At 38.9% G+C, this 21,164-nt stretch overlaps 1 protein-coding gene across 3 annotated transcripts; it reads left to right on the forward strand.

The window, feature by feature from the left end:
• Window positions 1-355: 355 nt before the first annotated feature.
• On the forward strand, window positions 356-20,117 carry STK17B (serine/threonine kinase 17b). Of its 3 annotated transcripts, none has more exons than XM_069781856.1 (8): window positions 356-510; window positions 3,309-3,464; window positions 7,289-7,501; window positions 11,951-12,095; window positions 12,343-12,469; window positions 13,382-13,430; window positions 14,843-15,022; window positions 17,098-20,117. In XM_069781856.1, exons 2-8 carry the CDS (start codon window positions 3,343-3,345, stop codon window positions 17,378-17,380), a joined length of 1,119 nt encoding a protein of 372 aa, XP_069637957.1. In that variant the 5' UTR covers window positions 356-510; window positions 3,309-3,342; the 3' UTR covers window positions 17,381-20,117. The 3 variants fall into 3 exon arrangements, with proteins under 3 accessions (XP_069637957.1, XP_069637958.1, XP_069637959.1); XM_069781857.1 differs by lacking the exon at window positions 356-510 and adding an exon at window positions 685-834; XM_069781858.1 differs by lacking the exon at window positions 356-510 and having other exon boundaries at window positions 3,330-3,464; window positions 7,260-7,501.
• Window positions 20,118-21,164: the final 1,047 nt, after the last annotated feature.

The following is a 21,164-nucleotide window of genomic DNA, read 5'->3' on the forward strand; positions in this document are numbered from 1 at the left end:
GAGGGGGGCGGGAAGGCTGCCGGTCCGCCTCAGCGGGGCCGGGCAAGGCCGCGTCTCCCAGCACCGCGGGAGAAGGAGGAGGAGGAAGAGCAGGAGCGCGTCCCCGCCGCCTTGGCGGCGCCCCCTCGGCTCGCAGGAAAGAGCGGGGCGAGGAGGCGGCGGGTCGGGCAGGCGGCACCTGCTGCTCCGGCCGCCTCAGCCTCAGACGGCAGGGGCCCCGCGCCGCCACCCCCACCCCGGCTGCCTTCGAGGGGCGAGGGCGGCCGCGCGGGGGCGCTCCCCGGGCGGAGGCGACCCGCCAATCGCCGGGCGGACGGCTGGCCCCGCTGGGCGCGGATTGGCTCTCTGCGGCCGAGGTGGGCGGGCCGGGCGGGCGCAGCCGGGGCAGCCACATCTACCGGGCTGCGCTTTTCAAACGCCGACGGTGCGGGCGCGGCGGTTGGCGGGCGCGCGGGCCGTTGTGGCGACCGTTGGCCCGTGAGGGGCTTCTTGGGAGTCCGGCGGAGAGAGGTGAGGGTGCCTGAGCTGGGGTCGCAGCTCCCGGCTTCAGCTGCCGCGGAATGAGAGCGAGCGGGCGGGCGGATCCGGTGGGGCGCTAGGTGGGCGGTGGGAGCGCGTGCCGCTTCCCCCACCCGGTGTCGGATCTCGCCGGTGCGCGTCTCCCCGCCTCGGGGAGCGCTAGCGGCGGCACCCCCGGGCGCGGGCATGCCCGTGAGGATTGTTGGGGCGTACCGCGGATACCCTGGGCCGGGTGCCGCCCTGACGCCGGCGGCCCGTCCCCACCGGCTTTCGGCACGCTCGGGAGCGGGCAGCCCCCGCGGAGCTCTCTTTGCGGTCGCAACCGGGAGCAGGGCAGGGCGGAGGCGAAGGGAGCGCTTCGCGTCCTTCAGGTCTCTCCAGAGGGGGGTGGTCGGTCACGGGGGGGTGGGGAAGGCCGGCCCGGGTGTGCGGCGAGGGGACGAGAGTGCGGGATGCGGCTCCGCCGGCGCCCCTCCTCCAGGGGAGCCTGGGCTGACCGCGAGTACTGTTCTGCGCCTCGCAGTCTAACGCTGCCTTAGCGTTGGCTGCGGCGTGGGGCAGGTCACCGCCGAAAGGCTAAAGCGCGGCCGAGGTGAGGAGGCGTGCGGGGGCGGCCCTCAGCCGCGGCCGGCGGTGAGCGGAGGGGGACGCGGCCGGCCGCGCAGGTCGCCGCGGGGCTCGCCGTTCCGCCGGCCCCGGCGGGGCGCCGGGTGCCCGCCTCCCGCCAGCCGTCGCCGGCGAGGGAGGTGCGGACCCTGCCCTGTCGGCTAGTGTCCTGGTGCTGCTCGTCAGTGGTCCTTCTGTGCTGAACGTCTTCCTAGCCGGAGCAGGGACTTGACTTTTTTGGGAGTAGTTAAACGAAGTGACCTTTTTTACCCAGTTAAAGATAGTTTAGTGGGAAGTTTTTTCTCTTAATGGGAAGCTCGCAGATTTGAGATCCATACTTCTAATATCTGCTACGCAGGGCTTTTGGTGTAATGTGTAACAATGCAGGTGTCCCTTTTAATTTTGGAAATAATTAATGTATTAGAAGCTGTGCCTTTTTTCATAGCTAATTGGATATGAAATTGGATCTCATTCTCCTGAATAGATTATGCGCCTGTTTGTGAGTTGCTGCCTGCTATGAATATATTTTTTTCTGTATTCTTGATGATGCTAAACTAAAAAGAGGAGATGTGATGTCTTACCAGAGAACAAAGTTAATTCAACATAAGACAAACGTTCTCCTTAGTAATGACTCTTTAAGAATAATGATAGGGAATGAAAGCTTACATAATAAATTGATAATAGTAAGCTCTTAGGCAGTTAGGTCAATTGTCTAATATAAATAAATCTTTTTGTGCTGAAGTACTACAGTAACAAGATAACTTTAACCGTTAAACTGTATTTGGTGAATACAGCCCTAAGGAGAGTCATGTACAATTTCAGCCATCTGAATCAGTCTCTTAAATGATCAGCTGTGATATAATCGGGAAAAAAAGCAATGCATGTTTGTTAGAAACAAGGTGATTGAAAGACTTGTATGTTAGATTGTACTGTGACCCCTTGATAATTTTTTAAGAAGCTCTTTCATGCTTATCAAATGAAGCTTTGAAGGTATTCTTAAACCGTGCAGTACTTTTTTTCCTGCGAAAGTGTGAATCATGATTTAAATTCAAATAGTTCCAATAGGAATATCCATGTTCCAAAACCTGGTAATTTGAACAATGTTTGACGGATCCTGGATTATATTTGAATCGTAACTAGTTCAAGTGCTCCTCCAGAAGTCTCTGATAGTACACTTCTGTCATTTGAAAACTGAAAGTGTATTTGTAAATTTAACTATATCTGAACTGAAATTTGCCTTTTGATTTTTTTTTCCTTCACTACTAAAGGTAAACCTACTCTTTAACTAATAAACCATCAATTAAGACTTCTGTTATCCTTTAGTAACCTTCTTTTGCCTTGCTTTTGCATTTCACCTGAAGAGATGCTTCAGGCCTATAAATGTAAATGCCAAACCCCAATATTTTTACTGTTTGGCTTTTTTTTTAACAGTAGTAGAAATAATGTGGGTGTGTGTATCTTCATAATGTGCTGTTCTACTAGTTTATTAAGGCAATTTAATCAGGTTTACTGCATCATTTGGTTCTAAATGATCTGAACTTGCAAAGAGGATGTTGTCCATTCATGCTGCATTCTGACAATTAGTCAAGCATTAAAATGAAACTTGGATGAGCTATGAGTAAGTTTAATAAGAAATGTGAATCTTCCCACTGGAAAAAAAAACATGGTTAGTTATTCCTGCTGTGTTGCAGACAACAAACAGGAAGGAGTTCTGGTTAAGTCCCCCAAGGATACCAGTTAAAAGTGTAAACTTAAGGGAGTTGCTGGAACTTACCCAGAATCCAAAGAAGAGTTAAAGCTTATTTTCAGAAGGCTTAAAAACAACAACAACAAAAAGTAGATGTGATTAATAGTTAAGTAGTTATCAGCATTTTGACTAGAACTGAAGCTTATCCCTAATATCTTACGGATGTGCTCCAGGAGGGAAAAGCCCAACTTATCTCAGCTGTTAAATTTTTTAAATAAAAAACCCCAAACCCTCTTTCAGTTAATTTTCTTAGCATGTCTTGATTAGTGTTCCTTTCAGCTTTTATTTTATGGTGATTAATTATGTTGTTTTCAGGTCACTACTGAACAAACTTAAGGCTATTCTAGTCTGACAGACCTAAACTTCTAGTATTTGTATGCTTTCCTGTGCTGTAATTCTGGAACTTCCAAAACTCATAATTGGTTTGCTTTAATAGGTGACTGGTAGAAGAGAGAGACCTGTTCCTGACTATGTCGAGGAGAAAGTTGGAGAATAAAAGCTTTTCTGGCTTGTTAGCCACATCTCTGCAGACACAAATCAAGACAGACAATTTCCACAATTTTTATATGCTTGAATCAAAAGAGCTAGGAAGGTAAGATTATTCCTATTTATTTTATTTTAGTAAGAGGAATTTCTGCTGCAGGAGAATTTGTGCAATGATAGACCTTTTCTGGCAAACTTTTATGGTAGTAGATGAGGAGTGAAGTATGCCTCACTCCTTCGCCACCCCCTTCTTTGCAGTATCCAACGGGTTCTCTAGGGACCAGGAGAAGGTACAGTGAGACATAAGTTGCCAGCCTTTTCCATGTCAGAGGGATTTAGCCTGTTTTCATAGTCATGTAGATCTGGGATTATGTTCCTTTTCTTCCATTTCCCCTGTCTAGTCACACATCACATTCCAGGTACATAAACTAAAGAAGAGATGACATAGGGTAATACTGCAAGACAAAGAATGGGGATTTTTGAGTTGGTTGTTCCTGTTGTTTGGTTGAGTTTTTTGAAGTCCAGAAAACAAAGACCTTTTTCTCTTCCCCTCCCACCCTCAAGCAGTTAGCCTAAGTTTCTAACAACCTGCTGTTTCAGGGTAGTTTTGTGGCCTGCTTCCCTTGCTCATGTTTGCAGCAGTAAAATAGGAAATAAAAAAAAAAATTAAAAAAACCCTTGGCACTTATGATACTGTTTCAGACATCTGAATTCTTTTTTGAAATCACTGTGTTAATTCATACCTTGAAAATATTCAGTGAACTGGGTATAAAGCCATGCAAATCTAATGCTCTGGTCATGTTTCCAAGCTCCTTGAACAGAAGTGGCATGGGTCAGTTTTACAGTTGTTGTGCCTTGCTGTGCTACATAGTGATCTTTTGCACCTGCAACTTGTTTTGTCAGCAAAGATGCTCTTCTACATGTGATTTTGTAAGCTCTTTGGCTTTCATTGTTCTCTTGTTTTGTTTTGGTTTGTGTTTTTTTTCCTAGCATGTGCTTTATCTGGTACACTTTTATAAAAGTGCACCTTGCAGCCCATAACATTACTCTTTTCTTACTCCTTTGTCAGCTCTAGTTTTGAATTCTAGGCTTGACAGAAGTAATTTATATGCACCATCCTCTAGAACTCCAGTATTCTTAACACATTGGATTTTCAAATTGTACATACCGGTGAGATGATGGCTAAAGCAAACAAAAGTATAGATTTTGTGTGGATTCCAAAACACAGTCTTTAATACTTTCTGTACATGCAAAACCAGGCATAACAAAATAAGTGCCAAGATGCAAAGAAACAGAAGCGTAGGTATGTTTTCCAAACATACAAACATACTTTTGACTTTTCCTGGCCTAACATTGTGTGCATTTTTTTTTTTTTTTTTAATGTAGGAAGTGTTTACAACACTTCCTAAGTGATGTAAAATCCACCTTTCTTTGTAGCTTCTCTAAAAGATTTAATATACTTTTCTTTTCACTTGCAATTTTCTTCTTCCTCTTCAGGTTACTTAGTAAATGGTTCTTTTTTTCTTCTCTTAAGCTTCCCAAGTCCGATTTCTTCCTCCCACACCTTTATCTTTTAGTCCTTTGGTATTTAAGACACTGACTCACTGAAGCTGGCAGGTTCTGTTTAGTGGGTTAAGTAGTTTTGTCCCCAGTGTGTGGATGGCTTGGCGTAGCTGAATTTCTGTGGTTCATAACTTGGGATATGAAAACAACTCGAAATCAGTTCTTATCTTGTAAAACTGGGCTGTAAAATGTGATGGTTAAGCAGTTGCTTTGCAGGCAGCAAGGAGTGGGAACCACTTTGCTTGCTTTGGTGCAGCACTTCAGATGTGAGTTTTCTTGCATTTCTGGAGAAATTCCACTGCTCTAAAACAATTTTTGTCTTAATAATTTTGTCTTAATAATTGGCATAGTACAAATACAGTATAAACAAGTGGAAATTCTTACATCATCAATCTCGAGATACCACTGACCCTTCAAAGCTGTTACACCCGCAGCAACTAGAAGGAAGATGTGCAAAAGCTATCAGGGAAGATCTTGCTGTTCTCATGAAACTGAAACAGTTCCCCTTTTCGATTTCAGAGAAACTTTTGTGGTTGACAAGGTGATGTGATGTTAAAATGAGAATGTAAACTGGGAGGGAGGGAGTATCTTAAACTTTGGTATATTACGAAATTTAGCTCAATAACTTAAAATGCTCTGCAGTAATAGGCTGGTTTAACAATTGGGGAAGGACTTGGCCATTTCAGGCTTACAAATAGTTGCTAAAATGAAGAGTGTGCAAGTATCAAACTGTAAATAACTTTTGCCTCTTTAATTTTTCTTTTGAGTTTTCTACTATTACTTTTCTAAATGTAGTGCTTTAAAAAAAGGACAAAGAAATCCTACAACTAATTGATGTTGAAGTAGATGATGTGGAGAAGCTGTTTTGTTGATTTCTGAATAAGTGATAGCAGTATGATTAATGGTCAACTTTACATGTTTAATAATTCAGCCAGATTTGTACAAACTGTACTTAACATGGTTATTTGCAAATGGAAGTCTGATTTTTTCATGAGATGCTCGTACATTTTTTGATGAAATACTGAAGTCTAAATTTTTTCAAAAAGCCTCAGACATGCCTTGTTTTGTTTTGTTGGTTTTTTTAAGAGATGTTCCTTTTAGGCATTGGGGTTTTTGCACCAGAAGAAAGGCAAAGCCTGCAGGGCAACATAAGTCTTTTCTACAAAAGAAGCTAATTTAGTTCAGAAAGCACAGTTCAGATAGCTCGTACTGGGCTTCTTCATTTAAGTTTGTTCTTAGTATGCTGTGGTAACAAAAAACATGCATGGAAAGGCGTTGGTTTTTTTCGAAGACATAAGTGTAGATCTCATTCTTTGTACATGGTTTTATAACTGTTTTTAGAACGTTACACTATTTTAGCCCTTCAAGTTGGTTTGTGTGTGTTTTTTTTTTTTAAATAATGTTTCTTGTATCATTTGAAAACACTTTGCAAATATGCAACTAGCCATTTCTGGGAATGCAAAACTTGTGATTATAAAACTTTGTTTTTTCAGGAGTTTATAACTTGGCTTAAAAAACTGCATTTTTTCCCCTAATTTTTTAAAAGGTCAGCTTGGTGTTTTAACTACAGTATGTGGTTTTCTTTTAAAAACATTTCTTTGCCAAAATACATTTTTGTTTCCATACCTAAACAGTTGGCTAGGAAATAAAGCAACACACATTGTCTAACTGTAATTGAGAGAGAGAATGCTAAGTAGTTGGTGTTTTTCTGTTAAGATGTTTTTAAACATTTTGCAGATACCTGTTTCTTTTTTTTTTTTTTAGCAGTACTACATGATTTGTGGAGGGAAATTCTCTTTATGAATCTAAAATTTTCTGCACTGAAGACCTTCCCCCCTACCCCAGCATACAAATATGCTTTATAGTCTGTGTTCATTCTCTATATTTCACAGGGTTTTGCTTTGTTTATTACTTTATCCTGTAGGTGCTATAATGTGGTTGAGTTTTTTTTAATACAATATTGCCAACCTGAACAAAGCCCTGAGCAGCTTGGTAGCATCTTGTAGCTGGCCTTGCTTTAACCAGAATGTTTTGCTAGAGACCTCCAGAAGTCCCTTCCAACCCAAGTTATTCTATGACTCTGTTATCTTACAGTGAGAATGTCCATGTAACCTGATACTCTGATTTAATGTTTAGCTAGTCTGCATAAAGGGAATTGTATTGGGTCTTGCCAAAGGTTCATCTAGCTTAGTATCCTTTCTCCTACAGTGGCTGAAAGTGAATGTTTGGGGAATAGTGTAAGAACAGGCCAAACATGGCATTCCCCTGGTAATTTTTTTTTTTAGTTTCCAATTATTTGCTGTGCCTTTTTATTTCTAATGGCAATTTACATACTTCTTAGGTCTTAATGTTTTCCCTTTTATTTTGTAGAGGAAGATGTGCTGTGGTTAGAAAATGTATAGCTAAATCCACAGGCCAAGAGTATGCAGCTAAATTTTTGAAGAAAAGAAGAAGAGGCCAAGACTGCAAAGCAGAGATTCTTCACGAAATTGCTGTGCTTGAATTAATGAAATCTAATCCTCGCATAGTTAATCTCCATGAAGTCTATGAAACAGCAAATGACATCATTTTAGTGTTGGAATAGTAAGTATGCCTTCATCAGATGTTCCACATTTGTAGTTACAAATCTGTCTATATGCTAGTTTTTGTATGAGTTGCCTGAACACCCAGAAGAATTACAACAGTACACTGTATGCATTATGCTAATATTTCATTATGATATACTTCATAAGCTCTTAGGGACTTTTTTGGTATGAATTATTCTCATGTAAATACAAGAGTCGAATCAGTTGGTGTTAATTTGAATCTTTGGTTTTGTACATGTGTTTTGTTACGTCCACAGCTAATGAGTTATGTCAAACAATATGGAATAAGACATAAACCAAAATACACTAAAACTTACAGTAGTTCTGTACTCAATTTTAAAAAAACAGACTGCAAGATTTTTATAATTTTTTTACAAAAAGCTATCAAAAAATAAAAAGAGATTCTTCTTTCTTCTCAATGCATAATTCAGTTTCATAGACAATTTCACTCAATTTCAAATTGAAATATTTTTTGTGCCTTTATCTCTGGAGGGTAATTTTGGTTAAAACTTGCCTGTTTAATTTGAGCAGGTTATTTCTTCTGCTAGTTGGATTTTTGTAAGAGAAGCTCTGATCAATTTTCAGGTTAGGCTAACCTAATATAAAACCTGAATACAAACTTTAGGGCCTTTGTTTTGGGGTTCTTTTTCCCCCTTAAAGAATTTTTCGTGCAAGCTGATCAGAGAGAATGTTCTTGAATCCCATAGAAAGTGCATAGTGCTTTGATGCATCTTAAATCATACAAAATAAAAAAAAATAATAGTAGCCACTGATACCAAGTACACAGATTTCAGAGAAGCTGAGCTCATCCATGTTCTGTGAGCTTCAGTCACCGCTTCATCCTTTCTGGTGACTGAAAACTTGCAATTCCTTTGCGGGTTCTGAGCTTCTAAATTTGGTGGTTTTGTTTTGAAACTGTTTGGCTTTTGAAGCTGTTTCCTCCACAATTCCCATATCTTTTTAGATGTCCCTGTGCCTTCTCATTAGCTCTGAAAACAACTCTAATTTGGGAATTCAACTTGAATTTGAATTATCTGTATGTGTAAAGTTTTGTTTGGAATATAAAGAACAAAAATGCAGTTTGTGAAATTAATTCAGAATCTCTAGGATTGAAGTTTCATGTACAAAGTATTTGAAGAGCTGTTAATGGTGGTCTGCACGCACCATGATAAATTCCTTCAAATTTTCCAAAGAATGTAGCTAGATAATCTTTAAAAAAAAAAAAAAAAAGCTTTTTTCCTGGAACTAGATGATCTGTAACATATTATTTGATGTTCTGAGAAGGCTAAAATATTAAATAATGTAGAAGTAAAGACAAAGTCCAGATGACAAGTTTTGAACTTCTTATCAAGAACAAGTGCCAGCTCATGTAAAAGCCATACTGATTTTCCAGCTTCTGTTTCAGCTCAGCTAACTGTCTTGTTTCATTACAGAGCTTTAATAAGCAACTTCCTCACACTACATTGGTGTTAATGGTCTACCTTGTAGTAGTGTTCAGAAGTCTTGCAGTAAGCATTCCTAGTTCTGTTGGGATAAGCAGAGGGCTGAACGCGCTTTTAAATTGTGTCCTTCTGTAGCAGAATACACAGATAATTCTTTGTTTGTTTGTTTCTCATTATCAGAACTCTGAAGCAGTACTTCAAAAGAATTGCAAGAAATGAATCTCTTACTCATAAAATAGTTGATAGGCATTTCCTATTTAGCTGTATTTTTCTTCCTATATATGGTCCTCACTGTTGTTGGATTGTATTGGTGGCGTTCTTTGGAAGATGTAGTAGTAAGAATCAGTTCGTGTAAGTGCACATTTTGTAAATAAAGGAGAGAAATGGTTGCTAGTTCTTAATAAGGCCATCTTTGTAGAGGGAATTACTAAAGATGTGAATACTTTTTCAAAAGCCCTGCAATGGAGGTTGTTACTCTTCTAATCTGAGGGTCAAAGGTAATTGGAGGAATATTCAGAGAGAAACCTGGCAGCTGTACTAACTCATTTTACAGCTGTACCAGGAAGCTGTACTAATTTTCAAATCTATCTAGTTTTGCTCCTTGAAGAACTAAGCTCTACAGAGTCAGATCAAGGGTCTGTCTAATCTGTTGCTGTTTCCAGCAATGGCTATAGGGAGTTGCTATTTAGGAAGAGCTAAGGAGTGTACGAGCCTGTCCACTCTCTTTGCACTGTCCCAGCAACCAGAGGTATTGTACCAAGGGTACCTCTCCGCCTGTTCCTTTTAGTATCTGTTTATGGACCTGTAGTCTGCGAATCTGTTTTGTCCTTTTTTTGAACCTGGTGATACAGTCTACTTCGGTGGTAGTAAATTCCAGATGTTCATTACCTGCTGTGTGAAGAAATACTTTGTTGTACCTGTTTTAAACTAATCGGCTAGTTTCATCAGGTGCCTCCTAGTTCTCATACTGTGGGGTTTGGTGAATAACAGTTCTTTGTTCATCCATAAACCAGCTTGAGTGTTTTTGTAAGCTGCATTCATAGACTCCCCCACAATCTTCTATCCAAACTGAATGGTTTCTCTTTGGTTTCTTGTAAAGCAGCTGTCTCTCCTCTTACTTGCTCTTGTCTGTATCTTCACTGATCTTACATGCTTCTTGAAGATACAGAAACGAGAACTACATGCTATGGTTTTATACTGAGCATCATTTTGCTGCATTTTGTTCCCAGTAGCCCTCCTGATGATAGCCATGTATGTTGGCTTTTGTTTTGACTGCTCTGCACATCAGTCCATTTATTTCAAAGAGCTGTCAATCAAAATTTCCTGAGCTGTACCTGCCAGTTCAAAGTTTGGCCTTGTGTAGGATTTCATTAGGTTATTTTTCTGAAGATATCTTACATTTATGTATGGTACAGGTCATCTGGTGCTCTTTTACTTGCTTTCTCAGTTGGTGCTGAACTTGCTTGTTAATGTCTTCCTTGAACTGGGGAGCCAAAAACAGGATGCTGCGTTGTAGCTGTGGTCTAGGGTGCTGGGTAGAGTCACTTGCTCAGCCTGCTGGCTGTGCTTCTGTTGTTACAGCCCAAAGTGGTGCTCACCTTCTTTGCTGCATTGAGCTCGCTGTCTGTGAGGACTCCCAAATCCTTTTCAGCAGAGCTGTTCAGCTCTTTACTCATCCAGGTGTCCACCCATCCAGACCATAATGTAGTAACTTGGATACAAGAATACTGTGGGAGACAGTGTTGAAAACCTAGTTTAAGTAAATGACATCCACTGCTCTTCCCCTCATCTATGTTTTGTCATAAAGGCAACTAGGGGAGGTATTACTGGCACCTCGCATAGCTCCAGCAGGTTAGTGACTGTGTGTGTCCATGTTGTCCATTATCTAACATTTTTTTAGATGTTGTCATTTTGCTAATGATGAAATTCAGGCTTCCTGATCTGTAGTTTTGAGGTAGCTGTTTATACTTGAGAGAGAAACTTCAGGCAGTTAGAACAGGCTGAATAATGATTTCAAATCCAGCACGAAAGGAAACAGCTGACGCTGTGGCAAAGTGTAGAAGTGTAACTAATAAACCACATGCAACACGGTTATTTCCATGCTTCCTTTATGCTGTACTAATAGTAGGGTTTTCTGTAAGTAAACAACAGCCTTTTTCTGAGGAAAATATATTTGAGATGCTGTGTGAAATCATGAAGCTTGTCAATCTCATCTTTGTTGTTAGTGTGGAAATGGTCGATGTGAAAGTGACAGAGCCGAGTCCTTGTATTTCTGAATATTCTGTGTCTACTAGAGTTCTGGAAGATACTGCTCACTAACTGACTAGGCAGCTGTATATTTAATCAGCAGCAGAATGCTAGATTTTCTTCCTGGTACCTCTCTGATTTTTAGTCTTCCATCAGTATGGCAGGACCTAGGGTGGCAAGTATGCAGTTTCCTCCCACTCTAGAATACTCTTCAGTAGCTCTAGCTGTTCATTGCATTGTAGTTCTTACGTTTATACCACAGCCTCATCATGTAAAAAAAGATAATTTTTACTCCCAAATTCAGAGTATAGGAATACTGCTGGGCTTTCTTAATTTGAATTATTTATGGAACTGGTCTAATGGAAGAAATCTTAGATTTGACTTGAGAAGGGAAGGATGATAGAACTCATCTTCCTGAAGGCATCTTCACACTCACTTAGAGGAAAGCATGCTTGAGGGTACCAAAGCATTATGAGGTTATCAGCCACAAAGTTCTGTTTCACTGCCTCAACTGCTGTTGCCAGCTATGAGGAAAGAAAAAGCATCATCAGATTTTTTTTTTCTTTTCTAAGTGCTTATATGATGTGTCTTGGCATAAGTGTGTGTTTAAAAAAAAGGAAAAATAGTAATAACAATATTCACAGCCTCTCTGAGAATATGAATATATATTATGTAAATAGGTACTATGTATAAATTTTTTCCTCACTTAAGCTTGAAAATTCAAACTTAATACATAAGTGTTCTCAAATGTGTTTCAGTGCTGCTGGAGGAGAAATATTTGACTTGTGTGTCCCAGATCTGGATGACAGAATTGGTGAAAGGGATATTGTAAGACTTATAAGACAAATACTTGAAGGACTTTGCTGCTTGCATGAAAACAATATTGTTCATCTTGATTTAAAGGTGAGGCTGCAGCAGACTTTTTGTTTTAGTACCTTATCTTCAATTTAGTATTATGATAATCAAAGTCATTTGTTAAATACATAACAAAAATGAGGAGAAAAAGATTAGGTATTAGAGATTAAATAATTTTTAAAAATAAAATTTAGCAATAAGCATTGCATAATAGAAGCTGAAATGTCATTTAGTACATTGGGATTTTTTGTGGCTTGTATTTTATTAATTGAGAATTAAATCTTTTCTCTTCTAGCCTCAAAATATTTTGCTCAGCAGTGTCAATCCTCTTGGTGATGTAAAAATTGTAGATTTTGGTATGTCTCGGAAGCTTGAGAATTGTAGTGAACTTCGCCAGATCATGGGAACAACAGAGTATCTAGGTATGGAAGAGTTGCTTGCACAATTTCTGATGTGTGGTTTTGAGAAAACAGAAACAGTTCATGTAATGCACATCAATTTGTCAGTCATGACTGGAGAAAGAACATCTGGTCAAGGCAATGTGTTTTGAGCTGCTCTTTTTTTTTAGTGTAGTCAACAAATATTTGCACCCAAAGAAAATCCCAAATTATACCAATAGGTGCACCTTTGATTTCATGCTATAATATTTGCTGTGATGCAGCTTGTTGATTTAACAAGAAATTTTGGCTGTTGCATTTCAACTCTAATCACAAGAATTTAACATTAGCATGCAAAAAGAAATGTTCTTTGAATTAGGAATGCCTTTTAGTATGATGATTTAATGAGATTAAAATATTCCTTGGAAAGGGAAAGATTGCCATTAACACTTGGCCCTCTCTGAGGAGCAGGATTCCTTAATGATTTGCCTACACTAAATTTTAAGAGCGCTTCATTCTGTAGTGAATAATTTGCTATCTAGCATATGCTAACAGCCACCGATCCTAAAATTGGCTTGGTTATCTGGCTTTGCAGTGCTAACATGCTGAAGGCTTTATGCATTCCCCTTAAAAAGCTATATACTTGAAAACCTCTTAGAAAAATCTTTCATGTGCGTGCATCTGATAAGAAAATATCTTGGGACTTGGATAGAATAGACTTTAGGCCATATAGTGCCATTTTAGCGTGAACCAATTAAGCATTGGTGTGTCTAATCAAATAGAAATAACTTTTTTCCACCCTTGTGCCTTGAACAGAATAAACTTGGTTATTGAAACTGCATGTTTAGTCTCATAATAATGATTGGCAAAAAAATCTGCCAGAAACGTGTATGATGCAAGGCCACTTGAATAATATATCTATTAAAGTGTTCTTCTCTTCCCCATCTCTTTCTCTAGCTCCAGAAATCTTAAACTACGATCCTATTACCACAGCTACAGATATGTGGTAGGTTGTATAGGTTAATTCATTTTATTGAGGTAGTCGTGACCACTTACCAATCTAGGGGCCAGATCCAGACTCTGATGCAGTTTTATCTGGCTTCCAAGAATACCCTTCTGTTGGTAGGCTGACCAAAAGAGGGAGAGTTGGGAGGGGAAGGACCCCTCAGGATATAACTTGGGGCTTACGGGAACTACTGTATATGGGTCTGTTGCACACCTAGTAGGGAATGCAGGTGACGTCTGACCATGCAGAGTATAGGTATTTGTTCTAAGGGAATGATAACAATGATTGGATAGCAATCTTTAGGTAGTAGTTACTGTTGGATGACATGCTTCAGTTATTAACTACTCTTGGACACTCCTCTCTCTCCACTTTTATATCATTAAATAATTTTATTATACAAATGATAAGAAGTATTCTAACTTTGTACTTCTTATCTTTAGAGTATTATCTGCAGAACGAGCCATTAAAAATGAGACAAGTATCTTAAACTGATCCACAACTTTATTAAGTATACCTTTGTAGCCTGTTAATTTCATGAGCTATGTTAGTGTAAAGGCTGGCTTTGAGATGTTTCCTTAAAATCATAAAATACTTATATGCTTTTCTTGAGCATCTAAATAATTAAAATTCAGTTTTAAAAGTTGCTGTGATCTAATTACTCCTTTGAAATTCTCAACTCATAATAGTAATTAAATCTGTTTGTGAATGGTTTTTAACCACTTATTATTTGCCTGCTTTTGTGGGAAGACATAAAACCGAACTATTGGTGCTCTAGTCAGAATGACAAACAGAGCAGCTGCCTGTTTCCCCACTGTAATGAGTACTAAAGCTCGATATATCAGATCACAAAACCATTTTTATTATGCATCAAGAAACCATCTAAGATTTATAATAAATCACATGATGTGTGGTACCCATGTTCTTAGGGGAAAACATCTCAGCAAGAGGATATTGTAACGCAACTCAGATGTCAATTGTACAGGAAGGTTGACTAAATTTCAGTCTTTGAAACTTCATCCAGAATTGTAGTAAAAGATGGGTTTTTATTTACATGCAAATTAGAACGTCTATCTTTTTGCAGTTATATCATCCAGGATTGCAATATATCCAAGAGTGGGCTTTGTAAAAGTGATATATTTGCTTTTCCTAACAATCTCAATGGGAAGAAAAGCATATATTGAAAGTAAGCAATTTGAAAAAATCTCTTCATTGAGATATATGCATAGCTTTCCTTGTGTGTGCATGTGCACACATGCACATGCTTGAATGACATAAAACTGAGATGTCACATGATGTTTCTAATTCTCTGAGTGTGGCATACATCAGGAGGTTTGATCTGCAGCACAATAAATACGGGGGGGGTATATTGTTTAGGTGTGCTAGTAGGAATATACGTTGTGTTCTTATCTCAGGAACATAGGCGTAATTTCGTACATGCTGCTGACACAAGAATCTCCATTTGTGGGAGCTGATAATCAAGAAACTTACCTTAATATATCTCAAGTTAATGTGGATTACTCAGAAGAAACGTTTTCGTCGGTTTCACAGCCTGCCAAAGACTTCATTCAAAAACTTCTCACAAAAAATCCGGAGTAAGTAACAAACCCCTTCAGGCAAGAATCTTATCCTTTATGTTCATGAAGCACCTAGAAAAACTAAATGTTAATTTGGGAGTTGTCTGACTGATAATATCAGTGGTATTATTTCACAATGCATTGGTATTATCAGCTCGATATTTAAAAGCGTAGGTTTATGCTTTTCCATAATGTATGAAAAGGATCTTTGGTTCACTGGCTATTACTGTAGTCAGGCTTGTGCTTTGAGTTTGTATTTTGTAATTTGAATTTCTTTATGTTTTCATTCAGAGGACAGATTATTAACAAATCTGATGAAATGTATTGTAGAAAGGTCACATTCTTGTCTATAATTTAACCTTTTATTGCACGGTTTGGAGAGACAAAATGCAATCTTTCTGATGCAGTTCGTTCTTGTTTCCTGACTTATCTTTAATGTATCTTTCTACTTTAAAACATTTTTATATAAAGACTTGGCAGTCTTCTGACTGAGCATATATTCTTCAGAAATATATAGTGTTTTGCCATGTTCAGTCTTTAAAAAAAATGTTCTCAATCAAAAGTACAAACTACTTGTTTGTAAGGCACACTTCCATAACTTTGCGTTCTTTGGGAGTTCAGACTAATCAAGGCCTTTCAAAGTAGCTGAACTTTGAGAAGATAGTCTTTTAGAGTTACAGAGATTAACTGTGCCTGCACTTCCTGTATAGCTTTAAATCTGGATTTTTTTTTAACTGTTGCACCAGCAAATGCAGTAAAAAAAAAAAAACGAACAACAAAAAACAAAACCGCAAACCCACCACCCTGAAAGGTATATATGGGGAAATAATACTTAATAAAGTCAGTTTGTAATGTTCTAGTAGGCATGATCAGGTATTATCAGTTATAGTGCTAGGTATTGTCATTTGTGGTGAGACAGTAGTCCCTGCAGCAAGCAAGAGTGACCCTGTTGTTTGGTTGAGAAAGAGGGTTTTTTTGATCAGAGGGGACGATGGGAGATGATGTCCGTGAAGTGCCTACTTGGATGAAATAAGGACTCCATATAAACTCATGTCTGAACAGTCCTTTCTATTTTAGCATCTCACACAGAGGGTTTGTCAATCTCTGGAATAATTCACAAAAACCATAGTATCATGAGGAAAGCAATTATCAAGAGCCTGCTTTGATAAATGTTGAAGTGGAGCTGCAGGATGTTTCACATTCTGTCACAGTTACTACTCTACTTGCTTTCTTGCTTCTGGGCATCTCAAAGTCTTCATTATATCCTCGATAACTTTTTTTTTTTTTCCCATTCTAATTCTTGGTGACTATACCTTCTTGAATCTTAAGAGGAAAAATCTGTCCTCAGATAGTCAACTGTGTAAAGTTACCGTTCTCTGACCAAAAAATAATCACATGTTCTGGTAGAATTAAGGACAAGTAGTGGGCTCTATTGCATTTCCAGCAAGTTCTGCAGAACTTAACAATGCAGAACATGATGAAAACTAGTAGCCTTTGTGGTGGTGCATTTCCCCCCGTGACACTACTGTACTAGGTTATTCAAAGGAACAATTTTGTAAGTCTGTGGTTTGTTTGGTAGTAACTACATTTTAGAAGGTTTTACAGCAGATGAGTTGGAAGAATAAAACACTGCAAAATGTCAGATAGAGTTGATGACATCATGTTATTTGGCCCTCCTTGAAAACCTAATGACTGAATATTCATTAGCCTCCCTATTTACAATGGTGTGTATAAAACATAGGACTTCAAAAGCATAAGCATGTACATATATATATATATATACACACACAATGTTGAAAACATTCCAAGGGATTATGAATACTGGCTGAGAAATACCTGTTCCTTGTTCTGATGAAAAGCTTAGCAGTTCTGACATTCAGTAGTAGGGGAAGCTCAATTAAAATGTAGATGCATGTTGCTAAATACTTAACCTTAACTGTGGTAGGGTCAGATGTGTTTTGTAGCAGCCATGGTAGTGGTGGAAAAACAGTGATACTAACTCTTTAGCATCAGTTCTGCTTAAGATTTCTTTTTTTACATTTTTAGTATTTCTGAAATTAACTTAAGTAACTTTACCCGTTTCTCTTTCAAAGGGAAAGACCCACAGCAGAGGCCTGTCTTTCTCATTTGTGGTTGCAGCAAGGGGAGTTCATACTCCTGTGTAGCCCTGAAGAAACCTGTTGCTCTTCTCTGATGCCAGGACACACAACAAAATGCACAGAAGAGCGAAATGTAAAATCCAATTGTAATGGTACCTCTAGCAATAAGGAAGACAAAGAAAACATTCCAGAGGACAGCAGTACAGTCTCCAAACGTTTCCGTTTTGATGAATCATTGCAGTATCCCCAAGACTTCATGACAGACTTCGTATGTTAATGTGTAATATAGACTTTTATAAAATGACTTTAGCATAATCTATTCCGGTGGTGAATATAAGATTATGGCTTGCCAATTCAAGCAGCATTGGCATACTGGAAATGCACTTTGATTCTTTTATGCTGGTGCTTCCTTTTCTATCCATTGCTGGCAATGGATTTAACTCCTGAGAAATTGGGGTGGTTGCACCAATAAAATGAATTATTTTTTTTAAGAAGATGTAATTAAATATTTTTGCACTTTTCAAGTTTTAGTCTAAAAATTATGCCAGAGTGAACAAACTAAAACCCGAAAATGAGTTTGTTTAAACTCAAGCTTTGCCAAACAGTGGTTGAATACATGCACACTTTTATGACTAGCCTTAATAAGAAAATGGTCTAAGCAGGGAAACTGAATCTAGCTGACTTACTGAGCTTACTTGTGACCATTCTCATAGCTTTAAATGGAAGCTAAAGTTGGTATGTTTTGGGAATATGATACATCTGTTGGGGCCATTTGGAAAACTGCTTTCTCTGTAGGATCATTAGTAGTTAAGGAAATGTTTCTGCCTTACAGATCTGGTCCACTTAGGAATTATAATGCATACTCTGGTTTTCCTGTGTTGGAAATTATCTCTGCAATGCTTGAATAGAAAACTGGTAGATTGTCAGTCCTTGTGCTAGTGGTTCTTTGCTTCTTATCAGTAAGTTACATTTGAAGAGGATGAGGGTCCCATGCTGATGTGAGTATTTGATAAGCTTGTTAGTTTGCTTTCATAAAAGCTCTGAAATAGTATTGTCTACCTGTACGGACCTCTTCCTCATCTTAAAAAAAACCCAACCAAACAAAAAAACAGAAAAACAATGCAAAAACAAACCAACAAAACCACCCCACCCCCAACAAAACAGAAAGCCTCTTTAGAGTTAAAAGTAGTAAGTGAAAAAAATGGAAATAACCATTTTTTGCCTGTGAAGCTGCAATTAAAAGCTTTTCATTGTGCCCCTCTAATGTAGAAGTGCAGTGCATCTTTCTGTCAATTATTGTTATCCATAATAATTTTGCTTCATGCCCGCTCTGAGAAATGGACTGCAGTGTGTTAGTATTTAAAGACAAGCTACTTAATAGTTGTTTCAAGCCTTTACATTTGGTTTGTTTAGTGGGTTTGTTATTTTTTTAAGTTATATCCCTTGCACTTCCTGTTTCTAGGCTCTGAGGAAATAAGGGCTATGTCAAGTTTTGACTTAGAGGAAATACCAATCATGCCTTAACAGCCTGAAACTAATACTGACAAGATAAAATCCTAATCGTAACACTGAGGCTGGAAGTCTTTTTGTGTAGGGAATGTATTAAAACTCTTATAAATATTTTGAAAGTGAATGGCACTTTAAAATACTTTTGGGATTTTCCACTCCTCAGAGCTTAGACTTAATTGTCTTTGATTTGGATTTGTTTTGTTTTGTATAATAAAATACCACAATCTGATAATCTTTTTCAGTTGTGCCTGTGGACTTGTCAATAGTTAGGGAGATTGAGGTTTTGGAACAACATGAGATTGAGAGGTGAACATAATGAGTGGTAAAAGGTTGTATTTTATCTATCTTCACACAAAGAAGAAACAGTTTTTTTTACAAATGGATTTCAATGTATCACCAAAATGGATGGGGGAATTCAGGACTGTTGTCTTTATTTTGGGTGACTCTGATGTTGACAAGTGAAAAGTCAACTGAGGTGTAAGGCACGTAAGATTATCTTTCAGCTTATGTTTGGCAGAAGAAGTCAAAGTTTTCCAAGACTTAATCTCATTGAAATGAAGTAATGGATATATTCAGCATGTATGAAGCTCAGATGCCTAGGTATAAATGAACCACACTGAGTCTCCTCTATGTATTAATTCTCATGTAACTTTTTTCAGTGATACTGATAATAAATATAATTACAAAATGACTTTGCTGGAGGCAGTTGTTGGGTTGTGTTCAGGTACCTTATACCTTTACTTTTCAAAGTCCTTGGCTTTTCCCAGTTGGAGTCTTATCTAACCTTTTGGTTTTTTTTCCACCAGCATGGAGTCCAATTTGAACTGGGTAAATTAAAAATAGAAACTATTTTATACATACTTAGAAGTTAAAAGTTCACTTAAGATAAAGAAGAAAATGTCAAAAAGCTGTGACAGATAAAGGTAGAAAAGAATGTTTATAAAATCATTACATTTTAAAATTCTGCAAAAATATTACTGAACTGAAATTACAACTGGGAAGCTTGTGAAAGTCTTTTTATATTAGTATTCTATTTTTAAGATCTGGAAAATAAAGGTGAAAGCATATGCCAGCACTTTATGACAAAGTTGTTATTCTTTAAGGTTTTTATCATGGTATCTGATGTTTACATTTCTTACTACTTTTGGAGCTAACTTATCTTTAAATTTAAATGAATGAAAATTTGTCTTATCCAAGGAAGTTAAGTTTTGAAGACTTTATTTGTACTTTATATAAACTTAAAATATACCTTGAATCAGATTTTATTTGGATCAGTGTGTTTGATTTATTTAAAAATACTATTGTGCATGCATAACTTCAGTTGAATGTAAATACATACATTGTAGACAATTGTTAGCCCGTCTTGCTTCCTGCCATGTTACTGGGAATTACCAAGTGTAAATGAGTGATGAGTAACATTTTAAGATGACTGAAGTCATATTTCTATGCAGTTCATGACCTTTTTATATTAAAAAAAATAAATAAAACTTTGCCTTTTTTCAAAACTTCTGTGTTTTCATTTTTTCACAGAAACAGAGAATGGTTGAGGTTGGAAGGGACCTCTGGAAGTCGTTGTGCAGCGCCCCTGCTCAAGCAGGGCCACCTAGACCCTGTTGGCCAGGACCATGTCCAGATGGCTTTTGAGTATCTCCAAGGAAGGAGACTCCACCTTTCTGGGCAACCTGTTCCAATGCTCAGTCACACTCAGTGTGAAAAACGTTATTTCCTTATTGTGCTGGTTTTGGCTGGGATAGAGTTAATTTTCTTCACAGTAGCGAGTAAGGGGCTGTGTTTTGGATTTGTGCTGAAAACAGTGTTGGTAACACAGGGATGTTTTAGTTACTGCTGAGCACTGCTCACACAGAGCCAAGGTCTTTTCTGCTTCTCACCCCACCCCACCAGCGAGGAGGCCGGGGGTGCACAAGAGGTTGGGAGGGGACACGGCTGGGACAGCTGACCCCAACTGACCAGGGGGATATTCCAGGCCATATGATGTCATGCTCAGCATATAAAGTTGGGGAAAGAAGGAGGAAGGGGAGGGATGTTTGGAGTGATGGCGTTTGTCTCCCCAAGTAACTGTTGCGCGCGATGGAGGCCTGCTTTCCTGGAGATGGCTGAACACCTGCCTGCCTATGGGAAGCGGTGAATTAATTCCTTGTTTTGCTTTGCTTGTGTGTGTGGCTTTTGCTTTACCTGTTAAACTGTCTTTATCTCAACCCACGAATTTTCTCACTTTTACGCTTCCAATTCTCTCCCCTATCCTGCTGTGGGGGGAGTGAGCGAGTGGCTGTGTGGGGCTTAGTTGCCAGCTGGGGTTAAACCACAACACTTATGTCTGGGTGGAACCTCCTGTGTTTCAGTTTGTGCCCATTCCCTCTTGTCCTGTCACTGGGCACCACTGGCAGGAGCCTGGCTCCATCTTCTTTGCACTTTCCCTTCAGAAATTTATGTATGTTGATAAGATCCCCCTAAGCCACCTTCTCTCAGCTAAACAGTCCCAGCTATCTCAGCCTTTCCTCATAGGAGAGATGCTCCAATCCCTTCATCATCTT

Source organism: Haliaeetus albicilla, chromosome 4 (assembly GCF_947461875.1).
Source record: "Haliaeetus albicilla chromosome 4, bHalAlb1.1, whole genome shotgun sequence".
Taxonomy (NCBI): domain Eukaryota; kingdom Metazoa; phylum Chordata; class Aves; order Accipitriformes; family Accipitridae; genus Haliaeetus; species Haliaeetus albicilla.

Excerpts from the sequence above, each read along its gene's own strand:
- STK17B (XM_069781856.1), top strand. The coding sequence starts at position 3,343 with ATGTCGAGGAGAAAGTTGGAGAATAAAAGCTTTTCTGGCTTGTTAGCC. Across the intron at positions 12,096-12,342 it reads TTGTTCATCTTGATTTAAAG|CCTCAAAATATTTTGCTCAG; the intron begins GTGAGGCTGCAG and ends TTTCTCTTCTAG. Across the intron at positions 12,470-13,381 it reads GGGAACAACAGAGTATCTAG|CTCCAGAAATCTTAAACTAC; the intron begins GTATGGAAGAGT and ends CTCTTTCTCTAG.